At 42.2% G+C, this 21,080-nt stretch overlaps 2 protein-coding genes and 1 pseudogene across 3 annotated transcripts in view; all 3 read left to right on the forward strand.

The window, feature by feature from the left end:
- The window catches only part of LOC110534872 (putative ATP-dependent RNA helicase DDX10), a 110,530-nt pseudogene extending 107,488 nt beyond the window's left edge, over nt 1-3,042 (forward strand). The window contains exon 18 of the transcript XR_016484021.1: nt 2,707-3,042. The product of XR_016484021.1 is annotated as a putative ATP-dependent RNA helicase DDX10 (transcript). The remainder of the gene's footprint in view (nt 1-2,706) is intronic.
- Nucleotides 3,043-12,298: 9,256 nt separating this feature from the next.
- Nucleotides 12,299-14,076, forward strand: LOC110533537 (uncharacterized protein C11orf87 homolog). The gene has a single exon (XM_021617862.3). The coding sequence runs from the start codon at nt 12,400-12,402 to the stop codon at nt 12,883-12,885; it is 486 nt and encodes a 161-aa protein (XP_021473537.1). The 5' UTR covers nt 12,299-12,399; the 3' UTR covers nt 12,886-14,076.
- A 3,570-nt stretch (nt 14,077-17,646) lies between these two features.
- On the forward strand, nt 17,647-20,038 carry LOC110534874 (thread biopolymer filament subunit alpha-like). Its single transcript, XM_090188513.1, has 4 exons — nt 17,647-18,031; nt 18,697-18,749; nt 19,029-19,129; nt 19,874-20,038. The coding sequence occupies exons 1-4, from the start codon at nt 17,769-17,771 to the stop codon at nt 20,036-20,038; spliced, it is 582 nt and encodes a 193-aa protein (XP_090044639.1). The 5' UTR covers nt 17,647-17,768.
- Nucleotides 20,039-21,080: the final 1,042 nt, after the last annotated feature.

Consider the following 21,080-nt stretch of genomic DNA (forward strand, 5'->3'; position numbering starts at 1 on the left):
AATCCATAGATTAGGGCCTGATGAATTTATTTCAATTGACTGATTTCCTTATATGAAATGTAACTCAGTAAGATCTTTGAAATTGTTTCATGTTGCGTTTTTTTTTTTGTTCAGTGTAATCATCTAGCTAGCATATAATTATGCAATTCAGTAAAGTAATTATACACCTACTAATATCCTAAACACTTAAAATGCATGTCATATCATGATGTTCAGAGTTTTAAGCCAAGCCTCCATGTCCACCCCCATCTCGCACTCACCCCGCAAAATTTCAATCGCATCTCACACCCGACACTTGTCCATCAAGCATGTAAACAAATAGCTTGCCTGGTCCATGGAAAGCTGCTCAATCTGCATTGACTGGTGGAATCATTTTAAGCTAAATGAGCTAATTGTAAAAACTGTTGACTTAACAAGTTAAAAAAGGAATAGAAAGGAACAATATAAACCAGTACTTTTTCTGATTTTAACCGGTTCAGAACTTTATTATACAGGTCAGAACAGTGGAATGGAATGAAAATAATTGTAGTTCTGAACGAAATGATTGGTAAATCATTTTGGTTCCAACCCCTGAATTGAACTAAACAATCCATGCAGAAATGCATATGACTGCAGTCATGCATACACCAACATTTACAACCAGCCAGCTTGTACAGGACATTCTGAGCTTTCCTTACCTTTGGAACTTCTGTAAAGATTTATTTATTTAAGATACACTACCAATTGTTCCATCATAGACATGTAGCTATATAGGGCATGTTATTTTCCCCTGGTCAGGTTCTTGTTCTCAGAAGACACAGCTTGGCTGGTGTGTGATGGCGCCCAGGAGTGTATTAAACACACTACTATATGAGACCTGCTGGCCTTTGGAATTCAATTGAGTCTACAGGAAAAACACTTACGATAAGAGCATGATACAGGGGTCAGTTAAGGGGTAAATTAAAAACTTGCCAGAAGAATGAGTCAGATGTTTGATCTTTGAAGTCTATTGTTGCTGCTCTTTTAGCTATTTTATACTGAACAAACACAACATGTAAAGTGCTGGTCCCGTGTTTCATGAGCTGAAATAATAGCTTATTTCTCTCAAAGTTTGTTAGCTAGCATTTTATCCTTTGCTAAGATGATCTATCCACTTGACAGGTGTGGTATATCAAGAAGCTGATTAAACACTATGCTAATTACACAGGTGCACCCTGTGCTGGGGACATTAAGGCCATAGATTTCTTAAGTTCAGAGGGAGCTTGCAAATGGCATGCTGATTGCAAGAATGTCCACCAGAGCTGTTTCCAGAGAATTGTATGTTAATATCTCTATCATAAGCCGTGTCCAACCGTCCTCACAACCGCAGACCACGTGTAACCACACCAGCATAGGGCATCCACATCCGGCTTCTTCACCAGCGGGATCGTCGGGGTGTGGGGGGGATAGAGGAGTATTTCTATCTCTAAAGCCCTTTTGTGGGGGAAAACTAATTCTTATTGGCTGGGCATATGCCCTCCCAGGCCTACCCCATGGCTGCCCAGTCATGTGAAATCCATAGATTAATGAATTGATTTAAATTGACTGATTTCCTTATATGAACTGTAACTCAGCAAAGTCGTAGAAATGTTTTATGTTGCGTTTTATATTTTTGTTCAGTATAGATTAAAATTGCAAACAACTTACTCTGATCAGGTGGGACCATTCCCCAAATTCTCATGTTTTCACTATGTGCACCAAACAGATTTTCTACCAACTAAGTTCTTAATTTGGGCTCAGGTTGTCTTTACCAGGGGCTAAGGTTAGAGAGAACCACCCTGTCAGCACTAACAAACAGCAAAGCAAGACAAATGTACCACTGGTTTTCCCCTTCCTTTTTACTTTGGGTGAAATTACTCCTCTTTATGGCTAGCGGAAAGACTGTGTCAAGAAAATGCACTTGCCTGCATGTTTGTGGTTGGCAAGGTTACTTTAAAAGTAACGCATTATACATTAATTGCAAGAAACAGGCGAAACGAGGTGGTACCATCCAACAAAAAAATGCTTGTTTTATATTTCCGTTGTGAACCGTTTTCCACATTGTGCCCTAATGAATTGACCCACAATGGGGTTCTGCATGCATGGTAGCCATTTTGTATTCCTAGTGCTCACCACCCAGCCCCTGAGCTGTGGAGTGTCAACAATCAGAGGTGCAGATAATAGAAGAGACAGCTCTATCAGCAATAACTGTGTTTCACTCTACTTCCTGTTCACATGATAAATAATTCCCCACTCCCTTGATCCACACCAATTGACTTAATCAAAGTTAAGTTGTGTTCCCCAAGTTTTAGACTTTTTTCGGCTCATTTGTTCAATTAATCCCATTACGCCATTGCTGGTGTCTGATCATCCCGGCCATTTCACAACTTTGAATAAAGAGAGCCAGCTATCTCCCCTATCAGATGGATATGAGACGGGTGCCTCTTTCCATCCCTCTCAATTACAAATAATCTTGAGCAGCCTCATGCAATCAAATAGCTAGCAACATTGGAAGATTTTTAACCAAGATACCTCCCAGGGTTGTAATCCTCTACCTCTGTTTTACACAGATCCCTATGAACCACGGTATGTCTCATAACACCTTTTTTTCAAACACCATCTCCATAGACCGACCCTCAATATAAACTGCACTCCCATTGATGTGAGCTAAACTGATTGTTGAAACCTTTCTCCTCTCTTTGTTTAAAGCCATGCTGCTGGGATGAGGAAGCGCAGCCTCAGTGACTGCAGCGATGACTCTGGTGAGGAAGACGAGGTAGAGGGGAGCAGGAAGAGACCAAGGCAACAGGCAGCTGCCAAGCCCCTGGACACTGGCCTCTCTCTGGCTGAGGACGAAGAGCTGGTCCTGCATCTGCTAGGGAACCGGCGCTAGGGCTCACGAAAGAGAGGACATTTACCGAACACTCTGTGTTATGGAGGATCCTCTTCAATGTCTTGTCGTCATTATTTGGATGTTCCCCACTATTTTGGGAACATTGGAGATTTCCCAAACTGTCAAATAAAACATACAATTGACTGTTACATGTGATTGTTTTACTGTAGTTACCTGTGCTTGTTTGGTAAAAAAAAAAAATGCAATTTAACATGGAAAACATTTCACAAGTGCTTTAGTTAGTACCTATCCACATATTGTTTTACTTTTCTTCTCAAATGTTTCTCTTTGTTCTTAAAGAACCATTCAAGTACCCATCCATTTTATGACAAAGTAATATCTCACAACCATTTCCTTGGCGTACGTGTTTCTCTGCATCTCGTTCCAAGTGATGTCTATTGTAATATAATGGCATGGAACATGCTGCACCTTGACTGGAATGATTTGATTCTAGCTCGATGCAGGGGCCACCATTCACTTGGTTAAAGCCTGAAGCACACTTTCATGTTTTTATTTTTACAGATGTAAATGACTTTGGCACATTCTAGAAGGAAATTAATGTATAATTCCTTCTACCCCCTGTGGCCTCACCAGAGATCTACTCCACACACTACTAGGGGGGACTGGCAGGCTGACAGATGTACAGTACAAGTCAAAAGTTTGAACACACCTACTCATTCCAGGGTTTTCTTTATTTGTACTATTTTCTACATTGTAGAATAAGAGTGAAGACATCAAAACTATGAAATAACACATGGAATAATGTAATAACCAAAAAAGTGTTAAACAAATCAAAATATATTTGAGATTCTTCAAAGTAGTCACCCTTTGTCTTGACAGCTTTGCACACTTGGCATTCTCTCAACCAGCTTCATAAGGTAGTCACCTGGAATGCATTTCAATTAACAGGTGTGCCATGTTAATTAGTGGAATTTCTTTCGTTAATGCGTTTGAGCTAATCAGTTGTGTTGGGACAAGGTAGGGGTGGTATACAGAAGATAGCGATATTTGGTAAAATACCAAGTCCACCAACAGCTCAAATAAGCAGAGAGAAATGACAGTCCATCATTACTATTAGATATGAAGGTCAGTCAATTTGGAAAATTTCAAGAACTTTTACATTTTCTTGAAGTGCAGTGCAAAAACCATCAAGCGCTATGATGAAACTGGCTCTCACGAGGACCGCCACAGGAGAGGAAGACCTAGAGTTACCTCTACTGCAGAGGATACGTTCATAAGAGTTACCAGCCTCAGAAATTGCAGCCCAAATAAATGCTTCACAGAGTTCAATTAACAGACACATAACATCAACTGTTCAGAAGAGACTGCGTGAATCAGGCTTTCATGCTCGTTTTGCTGCAAAAAAAACAATACTAAAGGGCACCAATAAGAAAAAGAGACATACTTGGGCCAAGAGACCCGAGCAATGGACATTAGACCGGTCGGAAATCTGTCCTTTGGTCTAATGAGTCCAAATTTGAGATTTTTGGTTCCAACCTCCATGTCTTTGTGAGACGCAGAATAGGTGAACAGATGATCTCCGCATGTGTGGTTCCCACCATGAAGCATGGAGGAGGAGGTGTGATGGTGTGGGGGTGCTTTGCTGCTGACACTGTTGGGGATTTATTTAGAATTCAAGGCACACTTAACCAGCATGGCTACCACAGTAGCGATACGCCATCCCATCTGGTTTGCGCTTAGTGGTACTATCATTTGTTTTTCAACAGGACAATGACCCAACACACATCCAGGCTGTGTAAGGGCTATTTGACCAATAAGGAAAGTGATGTAATGCTGCATCAGATGACCTGGCTTCCACAATTTCCCGATCTCAACCCAATTGAGATGGTTTGGGATGAGTTGAACCGCAGAGTGAAGTAAAAGCAGCCAACGAGTGCTCAGAGTATATGGGAACTCATTCAAAACTGGTGGTAAAGCGTTCCAGGTGAAGCTGGTTGAGAGAATGCCAAGAGTGTGCAAAGCTGTCATCAAGGCAAAGGGTTGAATCTAAAATATATTTTGATTTGTTTAACACTTTTTTTGGTTACTACGTGATTCTGTATGTGTTGTTTCATAGTTTTGATGTTTTCACTGTTATTCTACAATGTAGAAAATAGTAAAAAGAAAAACCCTGGAATGAGTAGATGTGTCCAAAGTTTTGACTGTCAGTGTACATTATGCAGACATGCTTGTCCCAGATCCCAAAACCACTCTCTATTTTCTGACCCTTTCACTTTTTGTGTTAAATATTCTCTTGCTGTCCCGTTGGTACTCTCTTTCACTCTTGTTGCTCTCCATCACACAGTTTCCCCCATTACATCTTACTCCTCTCTCGGTTTTGTTCTCTGGCTCTCACTGGCTTTTTCATCATGGATTTTTTTCTGTCTCCACTTGTCATATTCCCCCTTTCCCCTCACTGCAGTTCCAGCTTTGAAAGCTGCCCTTTCTCTGGCTTTAAGCCAATGCAGGCTCAGATTACTTCAAACCACTGCCTTCTTTGTGTGAAGCATAAATTGCTGCATCACTGGTCCAAAACAAACAACAGTAATGTAAATCCTTCAAGTCCCAGTCACCATCTGTGTCCCATTACCTGTTATTGCTTTATCCCATTTTTTGGGGGGGCTTATTCGTTTATTTTTTATGCTCGGCTGTAGTGCCACTTGACTTGACAGAAATCAAAGATCCATGTCATTGACGGTAATATCAAAATAGGTGTCACTAGAGTTGCAAAATTCCCTCAACTTTCTGGTAAGATTCTCAGGTTTTCCAGAAGTCCTGGATGAAGGATTCCCAGATGTCCTGCTTATTCTTGATGACAGGAATATTCTAACCAGGATTTCTGGACATTTTTTGGTAAAGTTACGGTAATTTTGTAATGGGGCACAGTTGGTGACAGGGACTTCAAGGTATCCTATTACTTTTATTGGCATCGGTGGTGCAGCTTGTTATGCCTTTCACAGAGAAGGAAGTGGTATCATGTCTGAGGCTCGCCTGGGGCAGCTTTCAGATCTCGAGCTCCCAGCACATCATGCTCAAAGATTACATGGGCGTAGGCCCTGCCTATGACTCCCTTGTAATTGACATGACTTACGCTGAAAAAAATAGAAAAGCAACAATATTCAAACACTTGACTGAGTTACAGTTCGTTCATATAAGGAAATCAGTCCTAATCTATGGATTTCACATGACTGAGAATACAGATATGCATTTGTTGGTCACAGATACCTTAAAGAAAGAGGCGTGGATCAGAGAACTCGTCAGTATCTGGTGTGACTACCACTTGCCTCATGCAGCGTGTGACATCTCCTTCACATAGAGTTGAACAGACTGTTGATTTGTGTCCTGTGGAATGTTGTCCCACACCTCTTCAATGGCTGTGCAAAGTTTCTGGAACTGGAACACGCTGTCGTTCACGTTGATCCAGGGCATCCCAAGCTGCTCAATGGGTGACATGTTTGGTGAATATGCAGGCCATGGAAGAACTGGGACATTTTCAGCTTCCAGGAATTGTGTACAGATCCTTGCGATATGGGGCTGTGCATTATGCTGAAACGTGATGGTGGTTACACGTGGTCTGCGGTTGTGAGACCAGTTGGACGTACTGCCAAATTCTCTAAAATTACGGAGGCAGCTAGAGAAATGAACATCCAATTCTCTGGCAACAGCTCTGGTGGACATTCCTGTCGTCAGCATGCCAATTGCACACTCCCTCAACTTGAGACATCTGTGGCATTGTGTTGTGTGACACAAATGCATATTTTAGAGTGGTCTTTTATTGTCCCCAGCACAAGGTGCACCTGTGTAATGATCAAATTAGCCTTTTGTGCGTATTGAACATTTTTGGGATATTTTATTTCATCTCATGAAACATGGGACCAACACTTTACATGTTGCATTTTTATTTTTGTTCGGTGTAATTTAGCAGATCCCGAATGCTGTAGAATGCCAGGATGAGCTTTTTCATAATCTGCCACCCCAGAGTGTATTTTAGTGTTTTTGACTTTTGTTGTCTCCTCCTGTTACAGAACTGATCACTTGAAAATATTTGGGACAGAGATTTAACTTCCTGAAATCCAATAGTTTTTCATTTATTTCTATGAGTAGTTATGTATGAAAGATGTCTTAAACCCACTTAGTGTGCTTGAGAGGTCACCTTCCTCTGCAGTACTTTGTTTTTCCTTTCTGTAAAGCCCATAGGCACTCATCTTACTCTCCCTTTACCATGTCAGTGGTCAGTGGTTAACCAGGGGAGCATTATCTTCACAGCTATTTTACAATAATGTACTCTCAAGATAGAAAGTCAGCAAATATCTATTGTTGCTTCAGTACTGAAAATGGCCTCCTTTTGTCAGTGCATCAATTTTGTGGAAAAGCTATTGAAAGATATATGGTAAAATCTACTTATAACAAGTGTGGAACAATGTTGAGTTTTATTTGAATATACCTCTTAAGAGACCTGAAAGTTGCACAGCCGTAAATCCCCTTTTCAATGCAGTCTGGGTTTTTATACAGTAAAAGACTAAAGGTGTCATATTTAGATGCTACCCACTTATTAGAAGCGTATCTGGCTTTTGCCCTTTGTATAATATATGGCCTTTAAATCGGTCAACAATTTTGGGAATGAAGCAGATGGCCTTTTTGTGGTGTTGACTCCCCCTTTTGCCGTGCTTTGAGAGAGTGAGTAATCCAGGGAAGGCTGGATTACTGGGTTTTAGCGCAGAGTCCTCTGCCTGTCCTTTCCAACTAAATCTACATAATTAGAGAGGGGGAAATATAGACTGCAGAAGACGGAGCAGCAAAGTGAGTTTCTCCCACAATGACCTTATCAAACTTAGCCAGAGCAGCAAACAGTCAGGCCCTGCTCACGGCAGTGACAAATGGAGCTGATGAAGTTGTGTGTGATGGGGGCGGATGGAGGCAGTTCCTTAAGTTTTAAGCTGTCTGTGTCCACAGTCATCCATCAGGGCTGTGTGCCCTCCACTCGCCTCGCCATCCACTTTGCCCCAATTTTTCCAACCTTTTCCATCCTCATCTTCCTTTCTTTCTTTATGCACAGAGGACAAGCTTGACCCACTCCAATCCACTCATATGGCCAAAAGACCATAGCCCTCAAGCTCCTCTTTGGTCACTTATTATCAACATCTTTGTCTCAGTATTACCAATGCTTCTCAGAACTGGCCCTTGTAATAGTGTAGAGGGGTAGAAAATAACCCTGCCCCTATATACCATTGCCATGGTATAGCATTGAGTAGATGGTTCCATTTGTAGACTTTTATTTTCCTTGTTACCTTGTTGATGTTATAAGCTCTAGTTTGTCATCTTGAGTGTGTGCAGTATGTTGATATTCCAGGCACATCTCATGGTAATGTTTGCTGTAATGCAGTGTGACTCAAATATCAGTCACATTTCACTGTGAGTGATGAGTTCAATTCAGGCATTTTTGTGGGGGAAAGAAAATCTCCCTGTCTTTGTAAATAGTGTAATTTTCCTAGTCATTATCAGTCACGGCAATGAGAAACAATGCTTCTATCTGTGTTTGTCTAACGAGTTCACCTTGTTAACGATTGAACACAGTGGAGAGAGAACCTCTGCCAGGCCCCAAGATGCAACAATAATTTATTAATGTGTGTATGGACTCAGGAGTGTTTGCTTCTACTATCCTCTAGGTTGGGGTTCCCAACCAGGAGTTTTGACACCAAAATGGGATTGACAAAAGTTTACGTTGGATTGCAGGCACTTCCTTGATTTGAGGTTAAAAATAAAAATGAAGTCAAAGTTGAACAAAATGATGATGATCTATTTTAACTTCTCCCATGATCTTGAAACTGAGGGGTATACTGCAAAGCAGGATAAATGAGTCAGTCAGCTAACTTTGATAAACAACCAAAAATAACTGTTGATTTTCTGATTTATTATGGAAGCTAAACATGTTTTTTTGTTCGTTGAATCAATTAGACCATGCATATTTCAAGCTTATCTTTATTAAAAATAAGAAGTTATTTCAGAATATTTAGCTGGCTAACTCATTGAACCTGCTTTATACTATACTTCTGGAATCCATAGCAGTGAAACTGCAACGTCCGTTTGCGATATTGCAACAACAAAGACGTTACTTAAAACTACGTTTTTTTTCCCTCGGACATCATTGCACTTGAAAAGGATGTCACGATGCTTGCTTGGCGAGTACCACTTCCTCCCAATTCTGCCCATACCTGGCACCAACGCAGTACCTCTCCTTCACAAACACACGTGACCACCGCCCTCAAGCATCTTACGCCGATCGCGCCACCTCAAAAGCTAGATAATGAGGCGTAAGTTTCACACATCCCCATGTGCTACACACGCGTAATAGTACATACACTACTGTTCTATTTATTTTTTACTACGATGCAAGATGCTCCTCTGCTCTGTTTAAAAAACTATAACCAAATCTGCCTGGGGCGATCAGTGCTGCTGCTTCACCTTACAAGCTGACCAGACCGCGTATGTGTGTCTGCTATTGCGCGCATGTTGATTTTGTCCCCCCACACCAAACACAATCAGGACATGCAGGTTGAAATATCAAAACAAACTCTGAACCAACTATATTAATTTTGGGGACAGGTCAGAAAGCATTAAACAATTATGGCAATTTAGTTGGCTAGCTTGCTGTTGCAAGTTAATTTGTCCTGGGATATAAACATTGGGTTGTTATTTTATCTGAAATACACAAGGTCCTCTACTCCAACAATTGATCAGCTTCTAGTAATCTCTCCTCCTTCAGGGTTCTTCGGGTTCTTCTTTGGACTTTATATGGAGGTTGGCAACCAACTTTAAGGTGCATTACCACAACCGAATGGAGTGTGGACCCCAGTTCATATTTCAATCACCCACGTGGGTATATGCTCCTAAAAAACAATGAGGAGATGGGAGAGGCAGGACTTGCAGCACGTCGAACGTCAACGCAAACGAAAGCAGTGTGGGTGCAATGATTGAATAACATGATTGTGTACATTTATTTTGCGATGCTCGCGCATGCAACGCAAGTGGTGTGGTCAGCATGTTATGCGAGCTCAGCTTTTACCTTTCCTCATCTGACTCTGACAGGGGTCCATACTTGCAAATATTTGAAAAATTAAATTAAACCTCCTTCTCAAAATGTGCATCTGCCAATTACAATCGTCAACGTAGTTGCATGTGATAGAACGCTACATTGTAGCTGGTCCCATCAAATAACCTGGCATACGTTAGCCCTATGCTAACCTCACCAGCTGACAGTGATTTTTTTCCTGTCACAAATTCTGCATCAGCCAATCAAATATTTCAGACTTTATATCCACCAACCAATGGCATTACATAAAATAGGTCAACTTGGCCACCAGGGAGATATTTTAAACCTCTAAATTCAAGGACTAAAGTGGGATTCGAACCCATTCACCGTCTACGACAAATACGAGGAGTTCTAGGCGCTCTACAGTGTGAAGCCAGCTATATGACCTGTCAGACAAATGCATGTGATCTAGTGCTTTGATTTTCAGAACGTGCCATTGGACTGCTGTTAAGTGCGCTTTCATGAACAAGTGTTAGATCACGTCCAACTACAGCAATGATTTTAATTGGCTAATAAGGTATTTCAACCGGATATAATCCCGCCAAACTCTCAGGTTAGCACAGGGCTAAATCTGTCAGGTTATCTGATGGGAACAGCTAACAGTGTTTGACCACGTGCAACTACGTCAATGATTTTAAGAGACAGAGGTCCAGGTTAAACTTCAACTTTTTCTAATGTATGGTCCTCAAGGTTCTTGCATCCTCAAAGTCATAATTTGGACATGGGTAATGTCATCATTTTCAGGAGCGAATGAGCCCTGCATATTGGTCGGGAATTTGGGCAACCTGGTTGCACATTTGAAAACATTTAGCTTACATTATGTCTTGCTGGATGTTTGCATCTTTTGGCTAAACATCAGTTTTACAGTGAGTTCGTGAAATCATGTTGCATGTATTTATCCTTTACCACAGGAAATGGTGTAATTTGATTTACCAGCTCCCCTTCAGTAGACTCAAACCATTTGTATAAGATCCTGACTGTAAACTCTGGCATTGACAGTTCTAAGATCTGCTTTTACTGTTGGCCAAGTCAAGCATTTGTTTTTACAATGGGCCACTTAGGCCTACCTTACTAATGTAACTTGCTGTGTAAAATTGGCCCACTAGCCTATCTTGACAAGGAAATGCTGCTTTAGTCTACTACAAATACAGTCCAGTGATACTTCAAGTTTACTTATGTGAAGTGATTGATTTAGAGTTATTTCTGCTCCCCCCCCCCCCCCCCCCCCCCTCATGAATACCAGTAATCTCTATCAATTCCTTTTGACACCAGCATTCCTTTCAGACAACCTGCATCACCATGGCAGTCCCAATGCATCAGGGTCAAATATGACCATGTGAGAAGTAAAAGTGAGTGAAATGCAATGTCGATAGTCTTAGGTAGACATGTCTGTTTGTAGTCGTGATGCTGTGCAGATGATTTCAGCACCAGTTTCGTGGGAACAGCTCCACACTATGTTGCATGCTTTTGCTGAAGTGCGTGCATGTGACCAATATAATGTACGTTGGGGTTCAAGGCGTTTTTTCAGTTTATTGATCGCGTATCTGTAGGTCGTATAGGCTACGCTTGATGTTCTACTGTATACGTTTCCTCTAAGCTTTTCAGAAGGCAGAGGAGCCTGCAATGTAGACTCAAGTGATGAATGTGGAACACAGATGTGCATCCACTGTGGGTGTGTGTGGACAGAGTACAGCTTTCGCATTGTGTGATACGTCATTGCGATCCATGATCATTCTCTCTGCTCCCCATATCGCCACTCCGGCCGGTCCTCGACTCTGAAACGGCTTCGACTAGACAGTTTCACCAGGTAAGAGATTAAAACATCTATTTTTCCCTCAAACATAAACGAACAGACTGAAATATTCCAAGTGTTTTCTTGAATTTCTGACTCTTGAAAATAGCCTAGCTCAAATCATGGTGACCACATATTGTTTCATGTAAGTACATTCGTTTCATTGTAATTGTAGTAGCCTGGATGCTGCAGATGCACGTCTCAAGTGTGTGTTTTCCCTATTCACATAGGAACTTTTGCAGTAAATTGATTGGAATTGTATTATGGCTCTGGCGTCCAAATATAATTATGATTTCTGTTCTGGAGCCATACATTTGTTGTAATCTCACAACTGACGCGCAATTACGCACGCCTAATAGTTCTCTCAATTATTTAAATTATTTAATCGGGCGTGCCGTGAATGGTGAGCCTATACACTGATGGCATATGCAGACCGCTGTAGTCTCGCTACACAATGTCATTGCCTTATTGTATTCTTAACATGTTGACACTGTTCTCAACGGGGTTTTAATTTCCATTTAGGTAAATCTAATGGGACAGTCAAGGCCTTTGATTCCATTTGCCTCGTCGCGCTGAGGTTGGAGAGGACATATTACTACCCCGAAGTGAAAATCAAAGCCCAACGAAATGACAAACAAGGAGTCCGAGGATGTGGGTCTCTCCATACCACTGTGCATCTACAACGGAGCTTCCCAAACCAATGGTACCTGCATGGACCAAATTGGCCGCTTCTTCCAACCGTTCTCCTCGACCTTTGCGCTCATGGTGCTGGTGGCCATGATAATTGGGATAATATTGGTTTCCCTGGCAGCATTTCACTTTAACAAGAGGAGAATGAAGAAGAGGAAGATCCAACGTGCCCAGGAGGAATACGAGCGTGACAACCTCAGCCCGTCCACCAAAGCGAAGAGAGAGCCTATGAGACCATGCATTATTGTCCGACCATCGCCTCGAGATAGCAAACACCGGCCACACTCCGCTGTCCAAAATACCAGTTATCACATTCAAGAGGACGTCGGTACCTTACCCATTACAAATAATGCGTCAGAATTGGATATGGCACACATTGAGCAAGGAGACGGACAAGTGCTGGAAACGGTCGTCTTGTCTTGATAACGCTGCAATTGAAAGTGTTGGGACTTTGTAAATAATCAACATCCACGTTATAGTTCAGGTGTAACTGACAAAAAACATAAATTTGGGATTAACTGGGAAAGCAATATGGCACAAAAACAAACAATATGACCTCAAGGAACTATGTTTGCCATTTTCATCACAAATCACACCGAGTGGATTGATATGTGCCACGTTTGTAAATCGTGTATAAAAGTAGAGTCCGTCAGTATATTGGAATACATTTGTGGAATAATTTCAGCAAAGGACCATTTGGTAGAGTATTGTAAATTGAAGATAGGCCACAAAGAAAGAGCGCTGTCCGTGGTTATGAAATCCCAGGCCCACTCGAAAGAGCGCTGCCCATGGTGCTGAAATGTAGATACGTTCATGTGCCCCTAGCACAATTTCGTTGTGTAGATGTAAATTGCTAGTTGTCCAAGTATTCTAAAGTATTTATTTCTGCGACTATTTCTACTACTGGACTTGCAAATGGTAGAATTCGATTTTTATCTAAAGAAACATTTCCCCAAAAGTTCAATCAAACTTCTTAAAACCAGTTCCACAGAACAAGCTTCACTTTATAAATCATTATTTTATGTAATATGCTCTGGCGACCATGCATTCCTCTTAGTCTCAATCCATTTGATTTTATTTGTACAACGCTTTCAAACGAAGAGCAAGTAGATGTAGGAAAATACCTTATGAGGAACCAGACTCTCTGATTGGCATGTGCTTTGGCACCCTTTCACAACGTTTTGAAGGAGCTATCAAATAAAGCTTTTATGTCATGTTTGACAAGGTCTCACAAACCTACTTCGGGCTTTTGGCTTTGCTAAAAGTGTGGCAAGCGGTTTAAGTTGCCATTTGTTGCGGTTAGGCAGTGCAGACTGTATTTAGAAATGGCCTCAAATAATTATTTTCAGAGATACATAGTTTAATTAAAATTATGCATTTTTATTGGTTGTTGATATAAAGGACATCGATCTTTTCTTTAATGTCTTGAAGATGACTGTAGGTTCTAGCATGTGTGACTTCTTGTAGGGCACAATGCGTTTGGTTTGTAATAATGCACTGTTCCAGATTTAATTATTTCATGTGCCAGATAGCTGTGAGTCCTAATAGCCTATAGCAGTCCAGTATTTATAATGTACCCTCTGAAATGTAATAAATGGGGCATCATAAATATTTCTTCATGCTTATTTTCTTTGTCATGAAAGTCATATTTTGTCTCCTTTTCTACCTTGAGCCACGTTACGTCAAACAGAATACTGGTGTAACAAAACATTTCCAGGTGAACAAAAAGGAGAGCAGTCATTGATAATACCAATCAAAGATCAATAGAGTTTAATACAATAATTCAGGTAGACGCCTCCAGAACAGAAGCATAGAAAATGTCTAACGGGTCTCTTGGATACAGGCCAATTCTAATCAGACAGTAGGCTACCAAAAGTTATCTACACATCAGCGCAAGATGCTTGTACAAAGTCAAAGATGATAATCGTCCTCAATAGTGTGCAGCAAATTCCAAAACTAGAGGAGAAGCCAAAATAAGTATGACATCCCAGCATTTAAAGCATGCTGAATTTGACATTTCACATAGGCTTACTATACAGCTTTTTGTCACATAGGTCTACCTAAAATGCTGACTATTTAAAACGCAAGTAGGCCTATGGGTATTCGGACATGACCATTGACTTTGCCAGCTGCAACAGAATCACACAGTGTTCATAATACCGTCAATACAATAATAGTGTCATCGGTCCTTGTACCTTCAGTAACTCTGGTGTCAATCACTATCAAACGATATGAGAACATCCCTTATCAAGTCTAGTGACCATCAACCCGGCCTACACAAATTAGTAACAAATAGAACAATGGAAATCATGAATATTACAGAAACGGAAAACAAATATGCTAAGCATTGTTAATTACTCTAAACTGAATATTAACTTTATTCATCTTAAATATTACCATTACAGGTAGCTTGTAATATTAATGGAACATTGTGATGTTGGAAAACTCTTGTGCATTCTGAGCCTCACTTTGAGGGTAGAAAGGATGATCCTCTCAAAGAAAGGGGATGCCTAGTCAGTTGCACAAGTGAACGCATTCAACCAAAATGTGTCTTAAATCGACCTTGGCTCTATCAGTAACCCAAGGGGTTCCTTGATCTTATTGAATCTAAAGTCACACCTACCTCTCCTGATTGGATCATTGGGTATTTGAGTGCTTTTACAGGTTCTCTAACAGGAGTCTATGGCAGTGGATTTCCATTGGATAGTACAGCCAGTCAAAATTGGCTATCATAAAAATTCCTGAAAACAAATGTGCTATTTGGTTTTAATTTAAGGTTAGGCATAAGGTTGGCAGTATGGTTAATGTTAGGGTTAGAATATAATTGTAATAATACATTGTAGAAATTGGCAGCTTAATTACCTTGTGGCTGTGGTAACTAGTGAGGCAAAGGCCCTTTGCCAGGTGCCAGAAGAGCATGTTCCTAATTGTTTCCTAAAAAAACAGCCCGGGGCCGTCATTGTAAATAAAAATTTGTTCTTAATTGACTCGCCTGGATAAATAAAGGTTAAATAAAAGAAATCCCTGGCTGAAAATAAATCCCTGCTGTTGGGAGTCTCTCACCGGATCTGTCCACAGACTAATTTCATTGGCGACTGTGGGGACAAATAGATCCCTGCTATTTACTCTTTGTAATTGGATTTGCATTACAAGGTTATAAAGGAAGCAAAAACTCAACACGAGCTGCATGTTTACTTTTTCGCCATTCGGGCTGATATGTGTATGGACAAGTTTGAGCCTAGTGGATTGGACAAAGGAGATGATCTAGAACTGAACTCGGTCCATTCAAAAGGATGATGGATTTGGAATGCACTTTTCTAGATGATGAAAAACGTTTTTACTCTAAATTGTATATTGTGGAAAGCCGCACATCCATTACCACCCTCCAGGTGGGTAGAATGCTGAAGCTCCTATAGTCTGATGCAGTATGTTGCATACCATATACATCTGTCAAAGGCCCTGCTGCTCATCCTTAGGGGATGATAATCCAAGAATGTGCAGTGATCCCTGTGAATGATTTATGAGCGACGCCTTCAGTGAAGCGGTACAATCTCCAAAAACGAGATAGCACGACACTGGAAGATAAAACGGAGATCAGTCCTTGCCAGGCAATTAAAAGGCTTTAGTGAAAGAGCCAAAGTAAGTGCACCCTTATTGTCAAGAAGAACATCCATCCAGTGCCAAGGCAACACGAGTCAGGGAGGCTGAGCTTCTGGAAAGACATCAGTCCCTGGTAACCTGGGGGGCAGCAGTATCTCTCCCGACATCTGTCGGGCAGACGCTGGCCTGTCTGTAAGCCCAGCTACCTGCAGTGACGTGAGCCGCCTCCCCAGCAAATGGGCACCCCTAGTGTATATAAACCCCTGGGAGGCTGGCAGTCCGTCTGTCTATAACTAGGGAACTCATCTTGGACACCCCAGCTTTGAGGCTGCTGACATGGTGGAGACTAACCTGAGAATCAGTGGGGGGCGGTGAGGTTTGGGGTTCACCTATGGGCGCAACAGGCTCTTCTCTGGGGGCAGGAGCGGTGGAGCTGGTGGCGGAGGGGCCGAACTGGCCCTCTCCAGTTCTTTTGGAATTGGGGGGGGTGGACCAGCGGGGCTCGGCATGAGAGGAGGGCTCGGGGATGGGGAGGGCTGGGAATAGGAGGTGGAGGAGGTGGTCTTGGGATGGGAATAGGTGGACATGCCCTGGCTCTAGGAGGAGGTGGTGGCGGGGCAGCAGGGTTCAGGGCTGGGAATAGGTGGACATGCCCTGGCTCTAGGAGGAGGTGGTGGCGGGGCAGCAGGGTTCAGGGCTGGGAATAGGTGGACATGCCCTGGCTCTAGGAGGAGGTGGTGGCGGGGCAGCAGGGTTCAGGGCTGGGAATAGGTGGACATGCCCTGGCTCTAGGAGGAGGTGGTGGTGGGGCAGCAGGGTTCAGGGCTGGGAATAGGTGGACATGCCCTGGCTCTAGGAGGAGGTGGTGGTGGCGGGGCAGCAGGGTTCAGGGCTGGAGTGGCCCCACTCAGGGCTCACTTGGGTGGCCGGGTCTTCAAGATCTGAGGCAACCCGTCCTTCCTGAGCTCCACCACCGCAGTGGGTGGTGACGTGGGTGGTCTCAGCCCCGTGCCCAGCATCGACCCCTCGCTGCCCTCCCTCAACACAGTCCAGGTGACCTGCCTAAAGGAAAAGGGGGAGCTGAAGGTTTGCCACCTTTATTGACAAGGTATGTCACATAAACATTACACGTCATACAGACATTATGTTTTAATGACTATAATCAATAATCAGTGAAAGTTGATGTTGGTATTTAGCCACTGTTTCAGACTTTTAATGAAATTGTATACATTTTTCTATCACAGTAATATTTTAAGTGCATTTGTACTCGAACAACCAAATTAAACTCAATATTTGTATTTCTGCTTGAACAAACACAATTATTAGCATTATGTTTATCAGTATTCCATCTACCCATCAACATCCTCCACAACCCAATCCTGTGAGTATTTTTCATACATTGACCTACCATAATTAATGTCTGTGCTTCAATCGAAACCCAATTGAGGATAGTATCAGATTGTCCTTGTTTTGGAATTGATAGCAATGCTCATGTATGCATTCAACATTGTTAACATACTAAAACATATTACGCATGTATTGTTTGTATATTGTGCATGTGATTTGGTCTGGCAAAATAAAACGGGCCCATTGGAATGTCCTGAACATCAATGTCTAAAATCATTCAAGCTCATTGAAATTCAGACCCATTCATGGAGAGGAACATCACCAGACTGTATGTCTGTGTGTTAACCTAATAGAAATCAATGTGTGTACAGTATTCATCGATCTGGCCTCTCACTCTTTGTGGTCCCCAGGCTCGCTCTCTGGAGCAGACCAACGCTGTGCTGAGGGCCAATATCTCCATGTTCACCAACCCGGGGGAGGGCGGCCCTGCAAGCACTTCTATCCTGCTCACCTTCGCCATCGGCACCTACAAGACCCAGATCGATGGCCTGTCCACCACCAAGGAGGCCATTATCACTGAGATTGAGCACTTCAAGAGCCTCATCGACGACATCCAGAGCAGGTGGAGTGGGGTTAGGGTCGATTACCTCACAATACAGTGGGGCCATAATGAAATAATCTGTGACCCCATAATACACAGTACAGTACATACAGTTGGGTCTACTAGTCTGTAGTGTTCATCACATGAATAATCAGCTGGCCGCACCAGGATTGAAGATTTTTTATTTAACCTTTATTTAACTAGTTAAGAACAAATTCTTATTTACAATGATGGCCTACCAGTGGATTAACTGCCTTGTTCAGGAGCATGACGACAGATTTTTACCTTGTCACCTCGGGAATTCAATCCAGCAATCTTTCGGTTACTAGCCCAACGCTCTAACCACTAGGCTACCTGCCACTCGAAGTCTCTCAGCCTCATGTAGGTGTTGTGACTTTGCTTTATAATTACCTCGGCAGATCAATGCTTTTAATGCTCAGTTGGAGCGAGCAAAATCTAATAATAGCCTTCGTTGTTCTCCAGCAGCAGAGTCTTGAGACTTTTGTTCTAAAGAAAATCTGTATCCAATCATCACAGAGCTTGAGATTCAATTGTACTGCGAAAATAACAAATACCCACATTTTGTTTCAGCCGAGTACACAATATATTATCCTTTAAACTCATGAAGCAGAATTGTAGACATTGATAATATATGAAACGTAATGCATAAATGTGACTGTGATAAGATTTGAGGAGACAGCCCAAACCAAGTCATTAGAGATGGACTGGACCACATTAAGAGGTATGGATACATCATGGTGTTGTCATCAAACTATGGAAAGATTAGTCCAACAGAGGCTGGTGGGAGGTGCTATTGGACAGGCTCATTGTAATAGCTGGAAGGGAATACTATCAAACATATGGAGACCACGCTTGACTCTGTTCCCTTCAGTCCATTCCTGCCATTACAATGAGCACGTCCTCCTATCACTCCTTTCACCAGCCTCTGCTGATTCAAACAATTGAAATAATGAATGACATTCTGTTATGGCTACGAAAACCACTATTCCCATGCTTTAACAGGAGGTGAACAACCTCTACCTGAGCATTTTCGAGCTTCAAACCGACATTGGTGGACTGGAAGTTCAGATCTGTCTCTCAAAGCAAGTGTATGATGCTGTGAGTACATGATGACATAACTATTTTACTGAAACATTCTCTCTAACCTTGCAAGGCGGGGGGGTTCAGTGCACATTTAGGCTCTCAAAAATGAGCAAACATGAAAACATTGAGCATGTTTTCCTCTTGGTACACTGTCCCGGTGATAGTTTTATTCAAATTCCTTACCTGCTCCAGTACTCAACCAGTAAAAGCATTCCTTCCAGAGTCTTCTGAAGATGCTCCCCTGCCCAGGCGCTGCATTAAAATGTCTCCCCATAAATTATGGAGATTTAGACAAGCTGAGAGCCAGCACTCAACACTAAGCACCACTGCTGGTCTCTCTCACTAAATCACCCAGATGATCACCACTGCAGAACCTGACCTTCCATAAGTGTTCACAACATTAAGAATTTACATTACAGATCCTGTGACTCTCTCTATACCCTTTCTGCATCCTTAAAAACAGCTTCATTTTGGTACACAGGAGGGACAATATGGGTCTGTAAGTGCAACAAAAACACTGTTACAGTATTAATGGGGCTCAACAAAGAGTAGGGAACATTTACCAAAGTCATATTGAACCGTGTTCAAATAAAGGCTACATGCCCAATGTGTTTCCAGACTTCAGTTGTGACTGTAAATCACTGCTCAGATAGTGGTATGAACATTAAACAATAGCTTATTATGTGTTGTCATATCCACAAGGAAGGTTAAAACAATTGTGCAGACATTACACATGTCCTGTTGCGCTTTGTGTTGTAGAAAGTGGAGGCGAGGAACATCGTGACAGGTCAGCCTTCTCCATCGCCAACGCAGACCAGGCCCAGGACATGCCCTGACGGACATCAAGGCCCACTACAAAGCCCTGGCCCACTACAAAGCCCTGGCCCACTACAAAGCCCTGGCCCAGCCAGCAGGATGCCCTGATGTCTGTGCAGGACAGTGTATTTACCCTGCAGTGACCTACAGTAGTATTTTGTCTGCATTTTCTCAATTGGTTAAGCGAGTATTATGTTAACGCAATATAAAGTTATCTGAAGTCTGAAGTCTGCCAGGCAGTATCTAACTATAACTGATTGCAAACACCATTGGAATCAGTACAACATCCATTATCTGTCATTCTTATACCGGATTTGTTCCTCCTCAAGTGGATGTTCTTAGTATTGCACTCAGAATATGCTGTAGCCTACACAGGACCGTTTCTGTTAAAACAGTAGAACATTTGGTTGGATGACACTAAGACTGGTGAGGGCACCATGAAAATGTAACATCTCCTTTTTCTCATTTCCAACCCAGTACCCAGACTCTAACCAAACTCTGCACGTGTACAAACTGCAGATAGACAGGCTCAAGACCCTGGTAGGATTATTATCTTGAAGATAATCTGAGCTGTTGATATGCAACGTTGTCTCAAAGAAAATGTTTATTTATTTTCATTAAGTATCTCGTGGCTAACCAAATTCAGCTAACCAAATTCAGACCTGACCTCCCCTGTTGGATGAGGCAGTCCCAGACCCTCAAGTCACAGCTTGATGACATTTTTTATTTTTATTTAACTAGGCAAGTCAGTTAAGAACAAATTCTTATTTTCAATGACGGCCTAGGAACAGCGGAATGACAGATTTGTACCTTGTCAGCTCGGGGGTTTGAACTTGCAACCTTCCGGTTACTAGTCCAACGCTCTTAACCACTAGGCTACCCTGCCGCCCCGACATAAGAATGGGGTACACACCTGTTAGATATGAGGCACTTTCATGTGCTTCTTACAGTAAATAACACTATCAAGAGTACCAGGAACTCCTGTCCAGTAAAATGTCTCTTGAGATCACCGCATACAAGAAGCTCCTAGACAGTGAGGAGGGTCTCATACATCACCCACAACCATTTAAGAATTGATTGAAGTTCTACATCTGTGATGTGTATCATTTCAGACTGAAGTCTGACACCGTCATGCTGGCTCTGGAGGCAG

The sequence above is a fragment of the Oncorhynchus mykiss genome, chromosome 10, assembly GCF_057628025.1.
Source record: "Oncorhynchus mykiss isolate SJ-2025 chromosome 10, ASM5762802v1, whole genome shotgun sequence".
NCBI classification, from domain to species: domain Eukaryota; kingdom Metazoa; phylum Chordata; class Actinopteri; order Salmoniformes; family Salmonidae; genus Oncorhynchus; species Oncorhynchus mykiss.

What these genes read in the sequence shown, in the direction of transcription:
- LOC110533537 (XM_021617862.3), top strand. Translation starts at nt 12,400, where the DNA reads ATGACAAACAAGGAGTCCGAGGATGTGGGTCTCTCCATACCACTGTGC.
- LOC110534874 (XM_090188513.1), top strand. Translation starts at nt 17,769, where the DNA reads ATGTGTGTACAGTATTCATCGATCTGGCCTCTCACTCTTTGTGGTCCC. An exon ending in GATGGACTGGACCACATTAA is followed by an intron (nt 18,750 to 19,028) that starts GAGGTATGGATA and finishes TTCCCATGCTTT; the next exon opens with AACAGGAGGTGAACAACCTC. An exon ending in CAAAGCAAGTGTATGATGCT is followed by an intron (nt 19,130 to 19,873) that starts GTGAGTACATGA and finishes TTTGTGTTGTAG; the next exon opens with AAAGTGGAGGCGAGGAACAT.